Raw genomic sequence first — 21842 nt, 5'->3', positions numbered from 1 at the left:
TGTTGTGTTAGTTTCTGCTGTATAACAAAGTGAATCAGCTACACATATACATATACTCCCATATCTCCTCCCTCTTGCATCTCCCTCCCCCCCTCCCTATCCCACCCCTCTAGGTGGTCACAAAGCACACAGCTGATCCCCCTGTGTTATGCGGCTGCTTCCCACTAGCTATCTATTTTACATTTGGTAGTGTATATATGTCAATGCTACTCTCTCACTTCATCCCAGCTTACCCTTACCCTCCCCATGTCTTCAAGTCCATCCTCTACATCTGCATCTTTATTCCTGTCCTGCCCCTAGGTTCATCAGAACCATCTGTTTTAGATTCCATATATATGTTAGCATTCAGTATTTGTTTTTCTTTTTCTGACTTACTTCACTCTGTATGACAGACTCTAGGTCCATCCACCTCATTACAAACAACTCAGTTTCGTTTCTTTTTATGGCTGAGTAATATTCCATTGTATATATGTGCCACATCTTCTTTATCCATTCATCTGTTGATGGATACTTAGGTAGCTTCCATGTCCTGGCTATTGTAAATAGTGCTGCAATGAACATTGTGGTACATGACTCTTTTTGAATTATCATTTTCTCAGGGTATATGCCCAGTAGTGGGATTGCTGGGTCATAGGTAATTCATTTTTAGTTTTTTAAGGAACCTCCATACTGCTCTCCATAGTGGCTGTATCAACCTACATTCCCACCAACAGTGCAAGAGGATTCCCCTTTCTCTTGTGCACCTAGAGCCCGTGCTCCTCAACAAGAGAAACCACCGCAATGAGAAGCCTGGGCACCACAATGAAGAGCAGCCTCTGCTCACCGCAACTAGAGAAAGCCCGTGCACAGCAACGAAGACCCAACACAGCCAAAAAAAAAAAAAAAAGATTGCTTTGGCTATTAGGGGACTTTTGTGTTTCTATATAATTTGTGAAATTTTTTGTTCTAGTTCTGTGAAAAATGCCATTGGTAGTTTGATAGGGTTTGCACTGAATCTGTAGATTGCTTTGGGTAGTATAGTCATTTTCACAATATTGATTCTTCCAATCCAAGGACATGGTATATCTCTCCATCTGTTTATATTTAGATTCTTAATCCATTTGGAGTTTATTCTTCTATTTGCTGTGAGAATTTGTTACCTGAAAACTCAGTTCACCTTTTCGTGGGTGTCAAGTCAAAACACACTACCAAGTCAAAGACTGGGAGAAGGCAGGATTTATAACTTGCAGCAAGTAAGGAGAACACTGGTGATCATTCCCAAATCAGTGCCTCCCTGAACAGCAAAATTGCGTAAGTTTTAAGCTAAGAGTACCTGCATATTCATGAAGGGGTTTGGGCTGGTGTACACATATTCATGAAGGGACTTGGACGGTTGGCAGAGTCCAAGCTGGAAAAGGTCAATATCATCATCCCTTAGGTTCCAGTTGATCTGGTGGTTCAGCAATTCAGGCTAATCTCTCTACCTTTGAAACAGAACTGGGAATCTTTACAATGGATATTTTATCTTTGTTATTGTTACTTCTCTTCCCTGATAACAGTCATTGGTTTCTGCATTCCTTTGTTCCCTTAAGATCATTAATTACTGAGACCTGTTCAAGGATAAGCATTATGGCCATGCTTAAACCACAAAATGGCTTAGGCCAAAAATGGCTTCTCTTGTGTCAAGAAAGCCATGCCTGGTTCTCTTTCTCTGGGGACTCCCTTACCCTATATGGTTCCAAAATGGATATAATCTTATCTTTTTCTAAATGGCTACCCAGTTACCTCATTACCATTTATTAAAAAGCTAACCATTACCTCAGTGGTTTCAGATACCATCTTTGTCATACACTAAATTATACATATGTGGTCTAATTCTGGTCTTCCTATTCTGTTCCACTGATCTAGTTGCCTATTCATGCACCAGTATCACACTGCTTTAATTATGGGGGCTTTAGAGTATGTTTCAATGCCTGATAAGCCTAGTCTCTCATAGTTTTTCTTTTTCCTAGATTTCCTAGTTTTTCTGTTTTCCTAGCTATTCTTGCATGTTTGTTTTTCCATATGAATGTTAGTATCAAGTTGTATATGCCATAACATAGCATGTTGGTATTTTTATTGAGACTGCATTGAATTTATAAATTATCTTAAGGAGAATTGGTATCATTATAATGTTGAGTCATCCCATCCAAGAATAGGGAATGTTGTCTTTCCATTGGTTCATGTCTTCATTTTTTTCTAGTGTATTTAAAAATTTTCTTCATATAGGTGTTGCATATTTCTTGTTTAATTTATTCTGAAGTATCTTCTTTATTACTATTGTAAATGAGTATTTTCCTACCATTATGCCCTCTGTTTGGTGTTTGTGTATACAACATTATTGATTTTTTTAACAGTAATTTTTGTATTGTTACACCACTGAATTCTTTTATTGTTTGAACTGATTTTATCTTTGAGTCCCTGGAGTTTTCCAGATATGTTATCAAAGCATTTTTACATAGAGATAGTTTTTATTCTTCTTCACCCATTCAAATGTCTCTTCTTGTCTAATTGCATTGGTTAATAAGTCTATATATAATGGTGAAGAATAGCAGAGATAGTGAACAATCTTATCTTATTACTGATTTTAGTGGAAATGCCTCTAGTGTTTCTCCATTAAATAAGATTAGGCATTAGGGCTAAGCATATCTATATTATTGATACAGTATCAACTGTATTGTAACTGTAGCACTGTACTGAAACTGTACTTATTGATAGAAGGATAAAGTATCCCTCAATTTTTACTTCCTGGAGTGCTTTTTATGATAAATTGATGTTGAATTTTTTCAAAGGATTTCTCAACATCTATGGAGATAGTCATATAAGTTTTTCCTTAGATTTATTAATATGAACTATGATACTCATGTATCTTCTAATACTGAACAAATCTTCCATTTCTGGAATAAATCTCACTTGGTCATTATTTTCCTAATGTGGTGTTAGATTTTGTTTACTAAAATTCTGTTTAAACTTTTTGTACCAATAATCATGTATAATACTGGGTTGTATTTTTATTTGTAATGTCTTTATTTGGTTTAGGTGTCAGTGTTATATTTGCTTTATAAAAGGAATTAGGAATTTTCCTTCTTCAATACTCTGGAACATGGACTTCCCTGGTGGTGCAGTGGTTAAGAATCTGCCTGCCAATGCAGGAGACACAGGTTGGAGCCCTTGTCGAGAAGATCCCACATGCAGCGGAGCAACTAAGCCCATGTGCCACAACTACTGAGCCTGCACTCTAGAGCCCATGAGCCACAACTACTTAGCCTGCATGCCACAACGACTGAAGCCCACACGCCTAGAGCCTGTGCAACAAAAGAAGCCACTGCAATGAGAAGCCCATGCAGCGCAACAAACAGTAGCCCCTGCTCGTCCCAACTAGAGAAAGGCCCACACACAACAACAAAGACAGAACACAGCCAAAAATAAATTAATTAATTTAAAAAAATACTCTGAAATAACTTTAACACCATTGGAATTATCTGATCTTTGGTAGAATTTCCTATGAAACTATCTGGGCCTGGCACTTTTTTGTATGGTAGTTCCTTAATTCTTTTTTTTTTTGGCTGCACCTCACCGCTTGTGGGGTCTTAGTTCCCAGACCAGGGATCCAACTGGGGCCTCCAGCAGTGGAAGCACAGAGTCCTAACCACTGGAAGGCCAGGGAATTCCCTGTATTTCTTCTATAGAAACTGGTCAGTTTAAGCTTTCTATCTCTAACGGGATCAATTTTGGCAATCTGTATTTCCCTAGAAAATTATATATCTAGCTTTTTCAAATTTATTTGCATTAAGTTCTGTAAAATACCCTTTTGTTTTTTTAATGTATTATTATTTTTGGCTGCCTTGGGTCTTCATTGCTGCGTGCGGGCTTTCTCTAGTTGCAGTGAGCGCAGGCTCTTCGTTGCAGTGCATGGGCTTATCATTGTTGTGGCTTCTCTTACTGCAGAGCATGGGCTCTAGGCGCGTGGGCTCAGTAGTTGCAGCACGCAGGCCCTAGAGTGCACGGGCTTCGGTAGTTGTGGCCCACAGGCTCAGTAGCTCCAAGGCATGTGGGATCTTCCCAGACTAGGGATCAAACCTGTGTCCCCTGCATTGACAGGCAGATTCTTAACCACTGTGCCACTAGGGAAGTTCCCTTTTATTGGTTTTTAATTTCTGTTTCAATGATTATTTCCTCCTTGTCATTTATTCTGTATCTTTGTGCTTTCTCCCTTTTTTCTTTTCGTTTTCTTTTCTTTCTTTTTAACTTTATTATATTACAGTTGATTTATAATGTTTTGTTAGTTTCAGGTGTACAATGAAGTGATTCAGTTTACATATACATATATTCATTCTTTTTCAGACTCTTTTCTCATATAGGTTATTACAGAACATCGAGTAGAGCTCCCTGTGTTATACAGCAGGTCCTTGCTGGTATCTACCTTATATATAGTTATGTGTGTATGTTAATCCCAAGCTCCTGATTTATCCCTCCTCGCCATGTTTCCCGTTTGGTAACCATAGTTTGTTTTTCATATCTGTAAGTTTCTGTTTTGTAAATTAGTTCACTTGTATCATTTTTTAAAAAAATTAGACTCCACATATGAGTGCTCTGACTTACTTCACTTAATATGATAATTTCTAGGTCCATCCATGTTGCTGTAAATGGCATTATTTCATTCTTTTTTATGGCTGAGTAATATTCCATTGTATATACATACACCTTCTTTATTCATTCCTCTGTCAGTGGACATTTAGGTTGCTTTCATGTCTTAGTTATTGTAAACAGTGCTGCAATGAACATTGGGGTGCATGTCTCCCTTTTTTCTTGATCAAATTAACTAGTTGGTTCATCTATCTTTTTGTGAAACACGATTTTGATTTATTATTAAAATTATCATTTTTAAATTCTTATTCTTATTAATTTATTATTTCATTCCTATTTCTCTGCTTTACTTTGTTGTTCTTTTGCTAGTTTTCTGAGTTTGGAATTTAATTCATTTATTTTTATTCTTTCATTTTTATTGATAAAAAGAGTTTAGCTAATAAATTTTTCTTTGATAACTCCCTTAAATGCAACCCAGAGATTCTGACATGCAGTGTTTTCATTGTCATTATTTTTTTTTTAATTCTATAATATCAGTTTGTATTTCCTTTTTCACCCAGGATTTTTTTAATACGTTTAAAATTTCCAGATATAGGACATGCTGTTGTTGTTGTTAATAAATTCTAGTTTTATACCATTTGATCAGCATGTTTGTAATAATTCCACTTTATAGAAGTTACTGACATTTTCTTTATGACCTAATAGGATCAATTTTCCTGACTGTGTTGTGGACACATGACAAAAATGCATATTTCTATCATTAGAATGTAGAGTTCAATTTATATCCATAGGATCTATCCTATTCATCGGATCAACACTGTTCACTATGTTATTTAGATCTTTTATGTCCTTAGTTATATTCTGTCTATTAGATCTGTCTTGTGCCATTAGAGGAATGCAAATTAATACCACAATGAGATATCACTACACACTGATTAGAATGGCTACTATTTCAAAACAGGACAATACCAAATTCTGACAAGGATGCAGAGAAACTACAAGATACACTGCTGGTAGGAGCCACTCTGGAAAACAGTTTGGTGGTTTCTTTTAAAACTGAACATGTATCTGCCATACAACTCCCTCTTTTCATTACCTCAAGAATTCCAGAGGCTCAGAAACTCCACGGAAGAACTTCTGAGGTCCCTGGAACCACTTGGAATGATATGCAAGGTGTTTTTTTTTTTTTTTTTGATATGCAAGGTTTTATACCTATCTACTTAAGTCTATTTTCCTGAAGAAATGGCCCTTAGCTTCTCAAAGAGGTCTATGACTTGCTAAAAGGTTAAGAACCATGACTATATTGACTCTAAGAAAAATAAGAAAATGAAACATGAACCTCAATATTTTTTTCTTTTTTTAAATTAAATTTATTTAATTAATTTATTTAATTTTTGGCTGTGTTGGGTCTCCATTGCTGCGTGCAGGCTTTCTCTAGTTGTGGTGAGCAGGGGCTACTCTACGTTGCAGTGTGTGGGTTTCTCATTGTGGTAGCTTCTCTTGTTGCGGAGCACAGGCTCTGGACGCGCAGGCTCAGCAGCCATGGCTCACGGGCCCAGCCGCTCCGCGGCATGTGGGATCTTCCCGGACCAGGGCTTGAACCCATGTCCCCAGCATTGACAGGCGGATTCTTAACTACTGCGCCACCAGGGAAGCCCCCAATATTTCTTAAATATGATTATACTATACAAGTTAATTTTTGTAAATTCTATTTTCATTCTTACAAAGAAAATAAACTAATACCTTTCAGCTAACTTGTTTAGAAGACATTTTGTAACATTACCATTTTAACCCTACTTTTTTCTAATATACTTCAAATACTAAGAAATTATTATATTTAAAATGTGTCTTACATTCTTCAGGATGGACAGATGAATAACTCCCAAGATTTAATAAGTGACTGGTAAATGTTGATTGCAGTACTGTCTCACCAACCCAATGATCCTCATGGACAGTAACATCTAGAAAGGGGAAAAAAAAAGTTCTGATCATGCCAAAAATTCCTTCACATTGTGGTTAACGTACCTGTCATAGCAAAATACTGTGCATGCCTCTCACATGCTAGCCAACTGAAGTTCAAATAGGGTAAATCATCTGCCTAAAGGAACAAAATGATAAACTAGCAAATCTGAACTCTGAATCTAGGTATGTCTGTATGTAGGTAAAATAAAAAAATTGCTTCTGTATATTCAAACATTATCAATATGGAAGCTCTGCTCCACAGATAAAAGTTTAATGGTTTTTATTCACTTAAGGTAAATAGTACAATGTATACTTCTGATAAGTTAACAGTGAACAGGGGCTTCCCTGGTGGCGCAGTGGTTGAGAGTCCGCCTGCCGATGCAGAGGACACGGGTTCGTGCCCCGGTCCGGGAAGATCCCACATGCCGCGGAGCGGCTGGGCCCGTGAGCCATGGCTGCTGAGCCTGCGCGTCCAGAGCCTGTGCTCCGCAACGGGAGAGGCCACAACAGTGAGAGACCCACGTACCGAAAAAAAAAAAGAATCTGCCTGCCAATGCAGGGGATGCGGGTTCAATCCCTAGGCCGGGAAGATCCCATATACCTCGGAACAACTAAGCCCACATGCCACAACTACCGCGTCTGCACTCTAGAGCCAACAAGCTACAACTATTGAGCCCGTGTGCTGCAACTACTGAAGTCCACACGCATAGAGCCCATGCTCCGCAACAAGAGAAGCCACTGCAATGAGAAGCCTGCACACTGCAACGAAAAGTAGCCCCCACTCGCCACAACTAGGGAAAGCCCATGCACAGCAACAAAGACCCAGCGCAGCCAGGAAAAAAAAAGTGACTAATTTAGGGCCAGGAAGCCAAGCAGTGGTTCATTCCAAAGCAGTAGTGCCTAGAAGAGTAAAAAATATTCAGTACGGGCTTATATTCAGTATGCATTTACCCCTTCTGCTAATAAGCATACCGTAAGGCATTCTTATTCAGAAATTGTGAACTAGATACTATTTTTTCCTAAGAAAATAAAGCAAAACAGAACAAAAAAACCTGTTTAAAAAAAAGGTGTTCATAGAAATAATTTAAATATTCTATAATAGGAAAATGGTTAAGTAAATTGTGGTAAATCACTTCACAGAATGTTACCTAGTTGTTAACAATTGTATGGACACTAGGAAAAGATAGAGAGATAGCAGGGTTGAGTCTCCATCTGCTAGGTAAAGGCCTCCTGGGAGGCACACACAGTGACAGTAATGCCTTGGTAAAGTAACCATGGTCCACGGTCTAACCCTCTCTTTATGGTCTGGGGAACCTCATTTTTTTCAGCACTCCAAAAATAGATTTCAGCTCTGCAGCATAAGCTCAGTTAATGAGACAAAAAAACCCAAAACAGAACACAATCTTTTTGTTTAAATATACAACAAGGCATTAATTGCCAAAGAACAACACTTGCAGCCTGTTCTCACCTTGTAGGCAGTTTTACACCTTGGAAGCCAAGTCATACGGAAAGGGCTGCTCAGCAAGCACTGAATCAGAACAGAGCTGAGTTAGATGACCTGAGCTGCCACCGAATAAGGATACCGCCAGTAAGACAAGACTACGCCAAGCTGTTACAATCCCATGTTCATCTCTTCAGTAGGGACTGCACCTGACAATCTTACACAAATACCAGTGTATATTAGCTAAGGTTCTCACTCCCCCAGCAAACCATCTGGTAGGAATTACCAGTGATTGATTGCCTTGATTTTTCTTTATAAGCTTCTAAGGCTGACCCACACCTCTTCTCTATCACATTTTCTTTAGATGTGCTATTAAGCTCAATCAACTTCATCCTGGTCTGGGATTCATGTTATTTTTTTAAATAAATTTATTTATTTATTCACTTATTTTTGGCTGCGTTCGGTCGTCATTGCTGCCCGCGGGCGTTTCTCTAGTTTTGACAAGCGGGGGCTACTCTTCGTTGCAGTGCGCGGGCTTCTCACAGCGGTGGCTTCTCTTTGTTGTGGAGCACGGGCCCTAGGCACGCGGGCTTCAGCAGTTGTGGCACACAGGCTTAGTTGCTCTGCAGCATGTGGGATCTTCCCGGACCCGGGCTCGAACCCGTGTCCCCTGCATTGGCGGGCAGATTCTCAACCACTGCACGCCACCAGGGAAGTCCTGGGATTCATTCTTTTTTTTTTTTTTTTAATTAAGATTGGGAAGTCCACTTATTTATTTTTATTTATTTATTTATTTATTTTTGGCTGTGTTGTGTCTTCGTTGCCGCATGTGGGCTTTCTCTAGTTGCGGCGAGCGGGTACTACTCTTCGCCGCGGTACGTGGGCTTCTCATTGCAGTGGCTTCTCTTGTTGTGGAGCAGGGGCTCTAGGCACGCAGGCTTCAGCAGTTGTGGCACGCGTGCTCAGTAGTGTGGCTCACAGGCTCTAGAGCACAGGCTCAGTAGTTGTGGTGCAAGGGCTTAGTTGCTCCACGGCATGTGGAATCCTCCCAGACCAGGGCTCAAACCCGCGTCCCCTCCATTGGCAGGCAGATTCTTAACCACTGCACCATCAGGGAAGTCCTGGGATTCATTCTTAAAATGACTGGTATCTCTGCCCTAATACACTGGTGTGTTTATCTTTAAATCAATAAAGGACATGTAACAAAATGTTAAGATTTCTTTTTTCATGTGAAAAAGCAGGATACAAACTGTTTTTCATGATTACAATTGTATATTAAGAGTAGGGGGGCTTCCCTGGTGGCGCAGTGGTTGAGAGTCCGCCTGCCGATGCAGGGGACACGGGTTCGAGCCCTGGTCTGGGAGGATCCCACATGCCGTGGAGCAACTAGGCCCGTGAGCCACAACTACTGAGCCTGCGCGTCTGGAGCTTGTGCTCCGCAACAAGAGAGGCCGCGATAGTGAGAGGCCCGTGCACCGCGATGAAGAGTGGCCCCCGCTTGCCACAAGTAGAGAAAGCCCTCGCACAGAAACGAAGACCCAACACAGCCAAAAATAAATAAATAAATTTAAAATGCACCGTATTCCAAATCATTGTATAAAAATAAAATTATAAAAAAAAAAAAAAAGAGTAGGGATTCTGGAGTCTGGGTGAAACCCTGCTTTGCCACCTCCTAGCTGGGTGACAGTGGGCAAGTTACTTCACTTCCCTGGGTCCCAATTTCCTCCAGCTGAAAAATGAGGATGATAATCAGTGCTCTCCTCATAGAGTTGAAAGACACGTAAAGTTTGAAACAGGGACTGACACTAAGTAAGTTCCCAATAAATATCATCTATTACCCATGTATGCAGACACAGATTGAGAAGCACGGGGAAGATAAGAGGAAGGTTAACACTCCAAAACTCCACTGGCGGTTATACGAGGTTGTTATAATACCAGGAGTTTCTCTTTTCCATATTTCCAAATGTGATTAATAGCGACCCTTGAATAACGTGGGTTTAACGCATCTATAACTTTACAGTCAGCCCTCCATATCCCTTGTTCCTCCACATCCACGGATTCAACCAACCACGAACAGTGGAGTACTGTAGTGTTTACAATTGAAAAGTATGCACATATAAGTGGACCCATGCAGTTCAAACCCATGTTGTTCAAGGCCCTACAGTAATTTAAATAATTTTAAAATGCAATAGAAATTCTATGTTCCCTCAATAAGAATGTAGTGTGCACAGCTTTATTAGGGATTATGTAGTAGATGTATTGTCCTTTTATCATAAGATGGTTAATACACCTAAGGAAAAGGGTAAAAAAAAAGATATACATAAATAAAACTATAAAAGACAAAGAAAGAGTCTGATGATACACGACATGAATGCTAGCACAGTGAATGAAAGGAGGAGCAAGCAGAGAAGGCTTCTTAAGGAGAAGATGAGTGGGAAGGAGGGACAGAACTAAGAAGGACAGACAAACGCTCAGAAATGGCAACGCACAGGACCCTGGGAAGGGGTGAAGAGACCAACGCGGATGCCATAAGGAACTCGATCATTGCTGGAACCCTGAGAGGCAAAGGGTAAAGGGAGAATCCTCAAAGGCTTGAAGTGGGAGGGGGGAAAAAGCCCACAGCTTTGTAAAATAAACTCCCACTATACCATGATGACCTTACCCGTGAGTAAAATTATATCTCCAAGAAACACTGTAAGTGCCCAGAACGCTGCAGTCCTCCACAGAAAAACCTTCTTCTTAATTTCTGATTGGTCAATTACCACAATTGTTGCTAAAGGCACTTTAGAGCCAGAATTTGGTCCAGATTTTATGTTTATTTCTTTCACGTGACATGGAGATAACACCATGACTAAACAATTATACTTCTGACTTTCAGAATCACAGTTTTTTATTAACGATGTTTTTTTAATGCCCTTAAATCCAGACACATTCCTCTGGTGCACTGTTACAGTATGATCTCTCTGATTAGAAATCAACTTGATTTTCTTAGCGACGTGGGGGACTTCAGATAGAGCTTGAGGATGGCCTGATTTATCTTCAGAGGTCCAACTTCTTTCCACAGAACTTTTGTGGAAGGTATTTAATTGGGAACACAGTATTCCTGAGCTACAGGACTCAATGCGTATCTCATTTGGTGTCAATTTATCATCAAAATGGAAAAGTTCTTGAGATCCTATATTTTCTTCAAGACCTTTATCGGTGTTCAAGAGAATGTGGCTATTTTTTGTTTCAGGACTAAACAGTTCAAGGGAACAGGCTTGGTTCTGTCCACCTTCATATCCTTCTGTAGAATCATCATTGGGCTGAATCAAATTATCTTCAGTTATTCTTATTTCCCCATGACTTGCCTCTGGTTCAATCTCCATTTTAATGGTTCCTTTATTTATAGAATTCTGCCCTTTATACTTCCTTTGAGCTAAAAAAGCAACCTGGCTGGAGGTCATTACACTGAGAAATTCAGTATCAGTGGATATTTTAAGGCCTGAGACCTTCCTAACTGTTCCTTCAGGCCTTGGTTTGTCTACTGTGCTAGAGGAAAATAATTCCCGACACTGGTTTTGTATTTCACGATGCTCTGTTGGTGCACAGTTTGTTTCCATGGCTCCTGGCCCCGTATCAGTCTGTTTAGCACCACAGATCACATCCAATATAGCTGCACACTTATGACCTAACTGAAAGGAATTTTTTGGAACATTCTGACCATGTATATTTGATTGATCTTTAGGCTGTTCAACTGTGATTTTCTTATGTTCACTGAAAAGCTTTTGATACTTTTCTTCTTCAGTTAAATGTTGAAATCCGGCCTTAAATCCACATATTTGATCACTGGAGTTGGTTCTATCACTCAACCCCAAGGGGTGACTCTTCTGGGATTTTATAGTTTGTGTTTCAGAAATGCAATGTGTGAAGTCATCTTTCACGTGAACAGATCTGTTCACAGAGTTTGCTGGAAAATGACCACGAGGAAGATCTGGAGGGTCCAGAGGTTCCAGGGCCTGATAATCCTCAAGAATTTTGTGCCTGCATTTTTCATCCTTCAGATGTAAGGAATGGTGATTGTACAAAAGCTGAATTTCTTTCCAGGGGTCCGCAGTGGACACTAAAGAAGTTGGTTCCTGTGATACTGTCATTTCTAGTGGACTGATTGGAGCACCCCAAAAAATGTGGACTTGAGATCCTCCACTCATGGTTTCTGAAAAAATTAAAAATCTAAAATAAGCCTTTGTCATTAAATTTTTATAAGTTGATATTAACTTATATCCCCAAAGCAAATATAATATAAACTATGAATCAAAAACATAATTAATTGGTGATTTACATCATTACTCCATTTAATTATAAAAGTAAGAAATATATAAGAAATCGTAAGGAGAAACCAAAGCATCCACAAAAATTGCTCACATAAAGACTCTCTTTAAGGAAAATAAAGCTCAGTATACTAACATCAAACGAGTAAATCCTTAGCATGGTCACTTTTTTGTGTTGAAAAACTTGCACCACTTAAACAATAACTTAGTTAAGAAGGCGGGAAACAGCATTTGTTCAACTGCACTATAGTCACCTTTAAATCTCCTGTTTCCTTTACTCCATTGATTATGTAAGTTTAGGGCCTCCTTCCTTCAACTGTGAACTCAGTTCCCAAGATTAGGGACTTCCCTGGTGGTCCAGTGGGTAAGACTCCATGCTCCCAATGCAGGGGGCCCGGGTTTGATCCCTGGTCCGGGAACCAGACTCCACACGCATGCAGCAACTGAGTCTGCATGCCGCAATAAAGGATTCCGCGTGCCGAAACGAAGATCCTGAGTGCCGCAGCTAAGACATCCCCACAGCCAAAATGAATAAATAAATATTAAAAAAAAAAAGTAAACACACACACACACACGTTTCAATTCCCAAGATCAAAACAGAAGGCTTGAACCAGAGAGAAAATAAAAAACCAAGGCTCTGGGGCTTCCCTGGTGGCGCAGTGGTTGAGAGTCTGCCTGCCGATGCAGGGGACACGGGTTTGTGCCCTGGTCCGGGAAGATCCCACATGCCGCAGAGCGGCTGGGCCCATGAGCCATGGCCGCTGAGCCTGCGCGTCCGGAGCCTGTGCTCCGCAAGGAGAGAGGCCAAAACAGAGAGAGGCCCGCGTACCGCAAAAAAAACCCCAACAAACCAAGGCTCTTTTCAAGATGTCCAAGTGACTGTATTATCTATCTATAATCTGTTAGCATAATCAATAGCTGCTTCTGTATTTTTAATCTTCTCTAAAATACACCAGATTAAGAAAAGTCACTTTGTAATACACAGATTAAAAAACTCATTATAATTTAAACAGTTTTTCATTAACTGTGGCACTTGATATAAGTAAATCTAAGTAAGCATCATATTTAGTGAGATAAAAATAAAGAAACATACCAATATTTACTTGATAATAACTGACTTTCAAAAAGTTTGTGGGTTTTTTTTTTTTTGGTTTTTTTTTTGGCCACGCTGCGTGGCTTGTGGGATCTTAGTTCCCCAACCAGGGATACAACCATGACCTTGGCAGTGAAAGTGCAGCATCCTAACCAGTGGACCGCCAGGGAAATCCCCAAAGAGTATTTATTAAATAGATCTATTCCTAGAGTTTGCTGATAAATTTTTTTATAGTGCTACAGGGACAAAAAGACAGATTAAGTCCCTGGCCTAAGAGAACTGTCAGCCTGGTTTTAAAAAAACAAAAAGGAGAGAAAAGTAGTGAATGTAAACTCATAGTTTTAAAATAATGTAATAAATACTATAAGCTATAAATAGGAAACAGTAGTCTCCTGGGGAGCAATACTCCTATGGAAGGTAAGCACTATGGCTATAAGCATCTAAACAAAAGAACGAGCAGCTGTAAAAGGCAGAGTTATGAAAGACCATGGTATGTTTGAGGACTTCTGATGAGAGTACAGGGTCCTTTGTAAAAAGGTAAGAAAGTTTCAAATCATGAAAAGTCCATTTGGAAGTATGGGAAGTATGGCAGTATACAGGAAACAACAGCTATTATCCCCAATCACTCTTATCATTCCTTGAAGATTTGTTCATGGTCATCTCTTCCAAATCTAATAACCTATCCAATTATAATTCTTGTGATTTCGGTATCAATGTGGGTGTTCCTTCCAATAACCTGGCCTCTTGGTTCCTTGCCCTCTTCTTCTCCACTTATTTTATTCTCCACCCTACTTCAGTTATCCATTCTCATAATCATATAACTACCATTATCAACAACTACATATTTTTCCTTAATTTCAATTTAAGCTTTCAACTCTACTTTCTCCTATCTTCAACTTACCCCCTCTAAATGCACAACTCCAACAGTTCTTTGACCACAAGGGATCTACGTTGAACACAATGATCATACTTCATTTTTACAGCCTTATTCTTCACTTCCCTCCTTAACCAGCTTAGATTCCATGGTCCCTTATTATAATCGTTCCCTATCATACTTCTCTAATTCTGCTGCTCTCATCTCCAAGGTATTGGCCAGCTAAACTCGAACCCTAGTTCAATCACCACCTACTCTACACCTGTACCCAATGAAAACTAGTCATTGGTTAGTTCATTACCACTAACCTCAAGGTAGTACCCAGCAATCTTATCTTTTCCTGTCCATTCGTTCTCCAAGATAACTCTTTTATACCTTTTTACTCTTTAAATCCCCAGCATCTCCTCCCCTACCTTCAAGTGCAGCTGGTGATCATTTACAACTTGTCAACAACATATTTACCCACTTCTATCATACCCATATACTTTGCCCAACTTTCTATTACTACAGACGAACTAACTGTTCGTGCTTCTATGCAAAGCCGTCTCTTCCTCACTTAGACATTAGATCTTATACCCTCTTTCCTACTCAGGTTTCACCAAGTCTCCCCTTTTCTCCTAAATCTTGATTTTTCTCTCTTTACTGGAGCATCTCCATCAACAAACAAACATGCTGTGATTGCTCCTCAAGGTGTTATTCCTCAGCTCCTCCACCCCACTTATTGCACCACTTTTCTGCTCTCCTCTACAGCAAAATTACTTGAAAGAACTGTCAATATTCCCTCTGCTCCCATTCTCTCTTAAACCCACTCCAGTCAAGCATTGGTCCAAACCACTCCACTGAAACGGCATATTTCAAGGTCCCCAATAACCTCCACCTTAGCATCAGTCAACTCTCCATTTTCAACTTACTCGGACTGTCAGCAGGATTTGACACCACTGATCACCACTTTCTTCTTTTTATCTGACTTTAGGGATACCACATCCTCTTGATTCTCATCCCACCTCACACTACCTCCCCAGTCGCTCCTTCTCAGTCTCCTTTGCTAGCTCCTCCTCATCTCCTCAACTTCTTACTCAAGGGCCCAGTACTTGGCTCTCTCTCTGCACTCACCACCTAGGTGATTTTCTTTCAGTCTCAGGATCTAAATACCTTCTAATGATTACCAGATGTATATCCCCATCACTAATGACTAATGACCACCAGATGTATATCTGATGTAATGACTAATGAAGGCCAGATGTATATCTCCATTACAAATGACTAATGACTACCAGATGTATATCTCCACAACTAATGACTAATGACTAACAGAGGGGGCAGGGGTTCGATCCCTGGTCAGGGAACTAGATTCCACATGCCTCAACTAAGAGTTCACATGCCACAGCTAAAGATCCCACATGCTGCAACTAAGAGTTTGCATGCCGCAACTAAAGATCCTGCATGCCACAACTAAGAGGTCGCATGCCGCAACTAAAGACCCCACATGCCGCAACTGAAAGATCCCACGTGCTGCAACTAAGATGCAGTGCAGCCAAACAAATAAATATTTTTTTAAATCCTAGAAAGAAAAACATTGGGAAGCAATATTAAGGATGATTTTTTTAAGATTTCTATATTTTAAAAGTTTTATTGTGAAGAATAATGAATGTTTATTATTTTTATAATAATCAGACCTTTTTTTTGTTTGGTAATTCAGGCTTTTCTTTCACAATCTTCAAACTGGATATGGTGTTCCAATAGACATACAACAATGGACCTAAATCTAACATTGGAGAATAAGAGCTGAGAACAATGATGTCAGCTGTTAACTTATTAGCAGCTAAAACAAAGATATACCGCTATTTTCAAACAGTTTATAATAGTGAATTATTACTAAGGAAACAAAATTATAGTAAGTTTAGGTGTCAAGTCTTGACCCATAACAAAACAAAGAGGGCTAAGTATCATAAGTACTATAACCACATATCCCGTGGGACCCCATCTAATCCTCATAGAAAGAATAATCTGCATAAAGAATAATTGGTACATTAGATCTAATTGACAGTTTACTATCTATATATCATTATTAAATTGGCCACTTAGGGGGCCCCAAATAGCACAGCAAAAATGTTCAAGTTGAAAAGTTACATCAAAACCAAATGGAAGATCTAGGGGAAAATGGCGGAAGAGTAAGACGCAGAGATCACTTTCCTCCCCTTCTGGTACATCAGAAATACATCTACACGTGGAACAACTCCTACAGAACACCTACTGAACAATGGCAGAAGACCTCAGACCTCCCAAAAGGCAAGAAACTTCCCACGCACCTGGGTAGGGCAAAAAAAAAAAAAAGAATAAACAGAGACAAAAGAATAGGAACAAAACCTGCACCAGTGGGAGGGAGCCGTGAAGGAGGAAAGGTTTCCACACACTAGAAGCCCCTTCGTGGGCGGAGACAGCGGGTGGCGAAAGGGGGAAGCTTCGGAGCCGTGGAGGAGAGCACAGCCACAGGGGTGCGGAGGGCAAAGCAGAGAGATTCCTGCACAGAGGATCGGTGCCGACCGGCACTCACCAGCCCGAGAGGCTTCTCTGCTCACCGGCCGGAGCGGGCAGGGCTGGGAGCTGAGGCTCGGGCTTCGATCAGAACACAGGGAGAGGACTGGCGGCATGAACACAGCCTGAAGGGGTTAGTGCATCACAGCTAGCCGGGAGGGAGTCCGCGAAAAAGTCTGGAGCTGCTGAAGAGGCAAGAGACTTTTTCTTCCCTCTTTGTTTCCTGGGGCGCGAGGAGAGGGGATTAAGAGCGTTGCTTAAAGGAGCTCCAGAGACGGGCGCGAGCCGCGGCTAACAGCACAGACCCCAGAGACGGGCATGAGACGCTAAGGCTGCTGCTGCTGCCACCAAGAAGCCCGTGTGCGAGCACAGGTCACTATCCACACCTCCCTTCCGGGGAGCCTGTGCAGCCCGCCGCTGCCAGGGTCCCGGGATACAGGGACAACTTCCCCGGGAAAACGCACGGCACGCCTCAGGCTGGTGCAATGTCACGATGGCTTCTGCCGCCACAGGCTCGCCCTGCACTCCGTACCCCTCCCTTTACCAGGCCAGAGTGAGCCGGAGCCCCCGAATCAGCGGCTCCTTTAACCCCGTCCTGTCTGAGCGAAGAACAGACGCCCTCCGGCGACCTACACGCAGGGGCGGGGCCAAATCCAAAGCTGAGCCCTGGGAGCTGTGCGAACAAAGAAGAGAAAGGGAAATCTCTCCCAGCAGCCTCAGAAGCTGCGGATTAAAGCTCCACAATCAACCTGATGTATCCTGCATCTGTGGAATACATGAATAGACAACGGATCATCCCAAATTGAGGAGGTGGACTTTGAGAGCAAGATTTATTATTTTCTCCCCTTTTCCTCTTTTTGTGAGTGTGTATGTGTATGCTTCTGTGTGAGATTTTGTCTGTATAGCTTTGCTTTCACCATTTGTCCTAGGGTTCTATCCATCCGTTTTTTACTTAAAAAATTTTTTTTTCTTAATAATTTTTTTTATTTAAATAACTTTATTTTACCTTACTTTATTTTATTTTATTTCTTTCTTGCTTGCTTTCTTTCTCTCTCTCTCTCTCTTTCTTTCTTCTTTTTCTCCCTTTTATTCTGAGCCATGTGGATGAAAGGTTCTTAGTGCTGCAGCCAGGAGTCAGTGCTGTGCCTCTGAGATGGGAAAGCCAACTTCAGGACACTGGTCCACAAGTGACCTCCCAGCTCCACTTAATATTAAACAGTGAATATCTCCCAGAGATCTCCACCTCAATACCAACACCCAGCTTCACTCAACGACCAGCAAGCTACAGTGCTGGACACCCTATGCCAAACAACTAGCAAGACAGGAAAAAAACCCCACCCATTAGCAGAGAGGCTGCCTAAAATCATAATAAGTCCACAGACACACCAAAACACACCATGAGACATGGACATACCCACCAGAAAGACAAGATCCAGCCTCATCCATCAGAACAGAGGCACTAGTCCCCTCCACCAGGAAGCCTACACAACCCACTGAACCAACTTTAGCCACTGGGGACAGACAACAAACACAACGGGAACTACGAACCTGCAGCCTGCAAAAAGGAGACCCCAAACACAGTAAGATAAGCAAAATGAAAAGACAGATAGCAGAAGGAAAGAAATCATAAAAATCAGATCAGAAATAAATGAAAAAGAAATGAAGGAAACGATAGCAAAGATCAATAAAACTAAAAGCTGGTTCTTTGAGAAGATAAACAAAATAGATAAACCACTAGCCAGACTCATCAAGAAAAAAAGGGAGAAGACTCAAATCAATAGAATTAGAAATGAAAAAGGAGAAGTAACAACTGACACTGCAGAAATAAGAAGGATCATGAGAGATTACGACAAGCAACTCTATGCCAATAAAATGGACAACCTGGAAGAAATGAACAAATTCTTAGAAATGCACAACCTGCCAAGACTGAATCAGGAAGAAATAGAAAATATGAACAAACCAATCATAAGCACTGAAACTGAAACTGTGATTAAAAATCTTCCAACAAACAAAAGCTCAAGAGCAGACGGCTTCACAGGCGAATTCTATAAAATTTAGAGAAGAGCTAACACCTATCCTTCTCAAACTCTTCCAAAATATAGCAGAGGGAGAAACACTCCCAAACTTATTCTAGGAGGCCACCATCACTCTGATACCAAAACCAGACAAGGATGTCACAAAGAAAGAAAACTACAGGCCAATATCACTGATGAACATAGATGCAAAAATCTTCAACAAAGTACTAGCAAACAGAACCCAACAGCACATTAAAAGGATCATACACCATGATCATGTGGGGTTTATTCCAGGAATGCAAGGATTATTCAATATATGCAAATCAATCAACGTGATACACGATATTAACAAATTGAAGGAGAAAAACCATATGGTCATCTCAGTAGATGCAGAGAAAGCTTTCGACAAAATTCAACACCCATTTAAGATAAAAACCCTCCAGAGGCTTCCCTGGTGGCACAGTGGTTGAGCGTCCACCTGCCAATGCAGGGGACACAGGTTCGTGCCCCGGTCCGGGAAGATCCCACATGCCGCGGAGCAGCTAAGCCCGTGAGCCATGGCCGCTGAGCCTGTACGTCTGGAGCCTGTGCTCTGCAATGGGAGAGGCCATAAGAGTGAGAGGCCCGTGTACCGCAAACACAAAACAAAACAAAACAAAAACCAAAAAGAAAACCCTCCAGAAAGCTGAAGCAACTGACAAAGGATTAATCTCCAAATATACAAGCAGCGCATGTAGCTCAATAATCAAAAAACAAACAGCCCAATCCAAAAATGGGCAGAAGACCTAAATAGACATTTCTCCAAAGAAGATATACAGACTGCCAGCAAACACATGAAAGATACATCATTAATCATTAGGGAAATGCAAATCAAAACTACAATGAGATATCATCTCACACCAGTCAGAATGGCCATCATCAAAAAACCTAGAAACAGTAAATGCTGGAGAGGGTGTGGAGAAAAGGGAACACTCTTGCACTGCCGGTGGGAATATGAATTGTTACAGCCACTATGGAGAACAGTATGGAGGTTCCTTAAAAAACTACAAATAGAACTACCATATGACCCAGCAATCCCACTACTGGGCGTATACCCTGAGATAACCATAATTCAAAGAGTCATGTACCAAAATGTTTATTGCAGCTCTATTTACAATAGCCAGGAGATGGAAACAACCTAAGTGTCCATCATCAGATGAATGGATAGGGAGATCAGCTCGGTGCTTTGGGACCACCTAGAGGGGTGGGATAGGGAGGGTGGGAGGGAGGGAGACGCAAGAGGAAAGAGATATGGGAACATATGTATATGTATAACTGATTCACTTTGTTATAAAGCAGAAACTAACACACCATTGTAAAGCAATTATACTCCAATAAAGATGTAAAAAAAATTAAAATAAAAAAATTTTAAAAAACCAAGTGGAAGAGGGAGGAATGTATTATTCTGACACATAGGTAGAAACACTTAGATATATTTTCAAATCAAGTGCATAAAATTCCTATGCTAACTAACTTCCTTCTCTAGAATCTTTGGGTTTTTCTCCAATAGTTTCTTCCCTTTAGCCTCAAATCTTTAAAAACAAAACAAACTTCCATGTTGCTTCTTTGTTCTCACTTCCTATTTATTCTTCAACCCACTTAAATATGGCTCTTAACTCCAATCATTTTGCTATAACGTTTTTTACTATGGAAATCAATGACCTCTAATAGCCAAATCCAAAGGTCAGTTTTTAACACTTATCTTACTGCCATTTGAGACTGTTTATCATTCCTGTTTCCTGAAACACTCTACTTTTTTTGATTCTGTGAGACCATCAAATTAGAATTCTTTTCTGCTTAGAAAACCAGAAAACTATTGATTTATTAATTCAATCATTCACATAACAAATACTCAGTAGTGTGTGCCAGGCATCACGCTAAGCACTGGGAATTCAACAACAATAATAAAGAGCTTTAAGGAGCTTATAGTCTAATGGGAGAGCTAAAATGACAACTGTAAAATAGAGAAATTGAGTAACCACAGGAATACATGCAGGGTGTCCCTAGGAGGGAGAAGCCTGGGGCAACTCAACCAAGTAAGACTGCCCATTACCTGCATTTTTCATAGGCTCTCTGGACTACGTTTAGTGACAAAATTTTGAAACTGAATTTAAATAATATTCATAAAAACGGAGTACAATACAGTCCCAAGGCATCCCTGCACTCCATCCCAACACCGGAGCCAGTAAAGCAGCCTCCACTGTCTTACCCAAGGGACAGACCTGCAATAGGTAATCTCCAAAAGGTTTAAAAAGAGCGTAAGACATTCACTGCTTCTAGGTCCTCAGTTAACATTTTCTCCTAAATGTCCTGCAATCTGACTTCTATTTTCTATCTCTAGTAAGACAACAGTGAAGCCCAAATTGTCAAATAAGTATCCACAGTACTTCACCACTCCAACTGTGAAACTCTTTCCTTAGTTTCTAGAACACTATTCTTTCCTGACTAGTTCTTCTACCTCTCTGGTTTCCTTTCTCTCTTTTTCCTTGGGCCATCCCATCTTTTCATTCCATACAACGCTGCAGAATTCCATCCAGTTGCATTCATTTAACTACTAAATATCCAATTATGCTTTACCAGGCTATATTGAACCAACCACTCTCCCTAACGTCAGACTTATATTTCTAGTATCATTATATCTGACACAATCACAGTAGATAAAAAAGAAATGTTCTTATGGAGGTTTCTCAGAAACCTAAAAATAGAACTACCATATGACCCAGTAATTCCACTCTTGGGTATATATCTAAAACCAACAAAAACACTAATTCAAAAAGATACATGCACCCCAATGTTCATAGCAGCATTATTTACAATAGCCAAGATGTGGAAGCAACTTAAGTGTCCATCGACAGATGAATGGATAAATAAGATGTGGTATACATATACAATGGTATATTACTCAGCCATAATAAAGGAAAGAAAATTTGCTATTTGCAACAACATCGATGGACTTGGAGAGTATTAT

General features: G+C 40.4%; 1 protein-coding gene across 3 annotated transcripts in view; it reads right to left on the bottom strand.

Annotated features, from left to right (window-relative positions):
- The window catches only part of SHLD2 (shieldin complex subunit 2), a 98745-nt gene that overhangs the window by 36541 nt on the left and 40362 nt on the right, over positions 1 to 21842 (bottom strand). For all 3 annotated transcript variants that reach the window (XM_024731435.1, XM_024731434.1, XM_024731436.1), the window contains exons 3-4: positions 10671 to 12203; positions 6459 to 6566 (exon numbers count right to left, since the gene is read on the bottom strand). In XM_024731435.1, the coding sequence (XP_024587203.1) occupies positions 6459 to 6566; positions 10671 to 12198 (1636 nt within the window). In that variant the 5' untranslated portion in view covers positions 12199 to 12203. The remainder of the gene's footprint in view (positions 1 to 6458; positions 6567 to 10670; positions 12204 to 21842) is intronic.

This window comes from Neophocaena asiaeorientalis, unplaced genomic scaffold, assembly GCF_003031525.2.
Source record: "Neophocaena asiaeorientalis asiaeorientalis breed wild unplaced genomic scaffold, Neophocaena_asiaeorientalis_V1.1 scaffold714, whole genome shotgun sequence".
Lineage (NCBI taxonomy): Eukaryota > Metazoa > Chordata > Mammalia > Artiodactyla > Phocoenidae > Neophocaena > Neophocaena asiaeorientalis.
The sequence above is the reverse complement of the archived record's forward strand: the minus strand, read 5'-3'. Positions and strand labels throughout refer to the sequence as shown.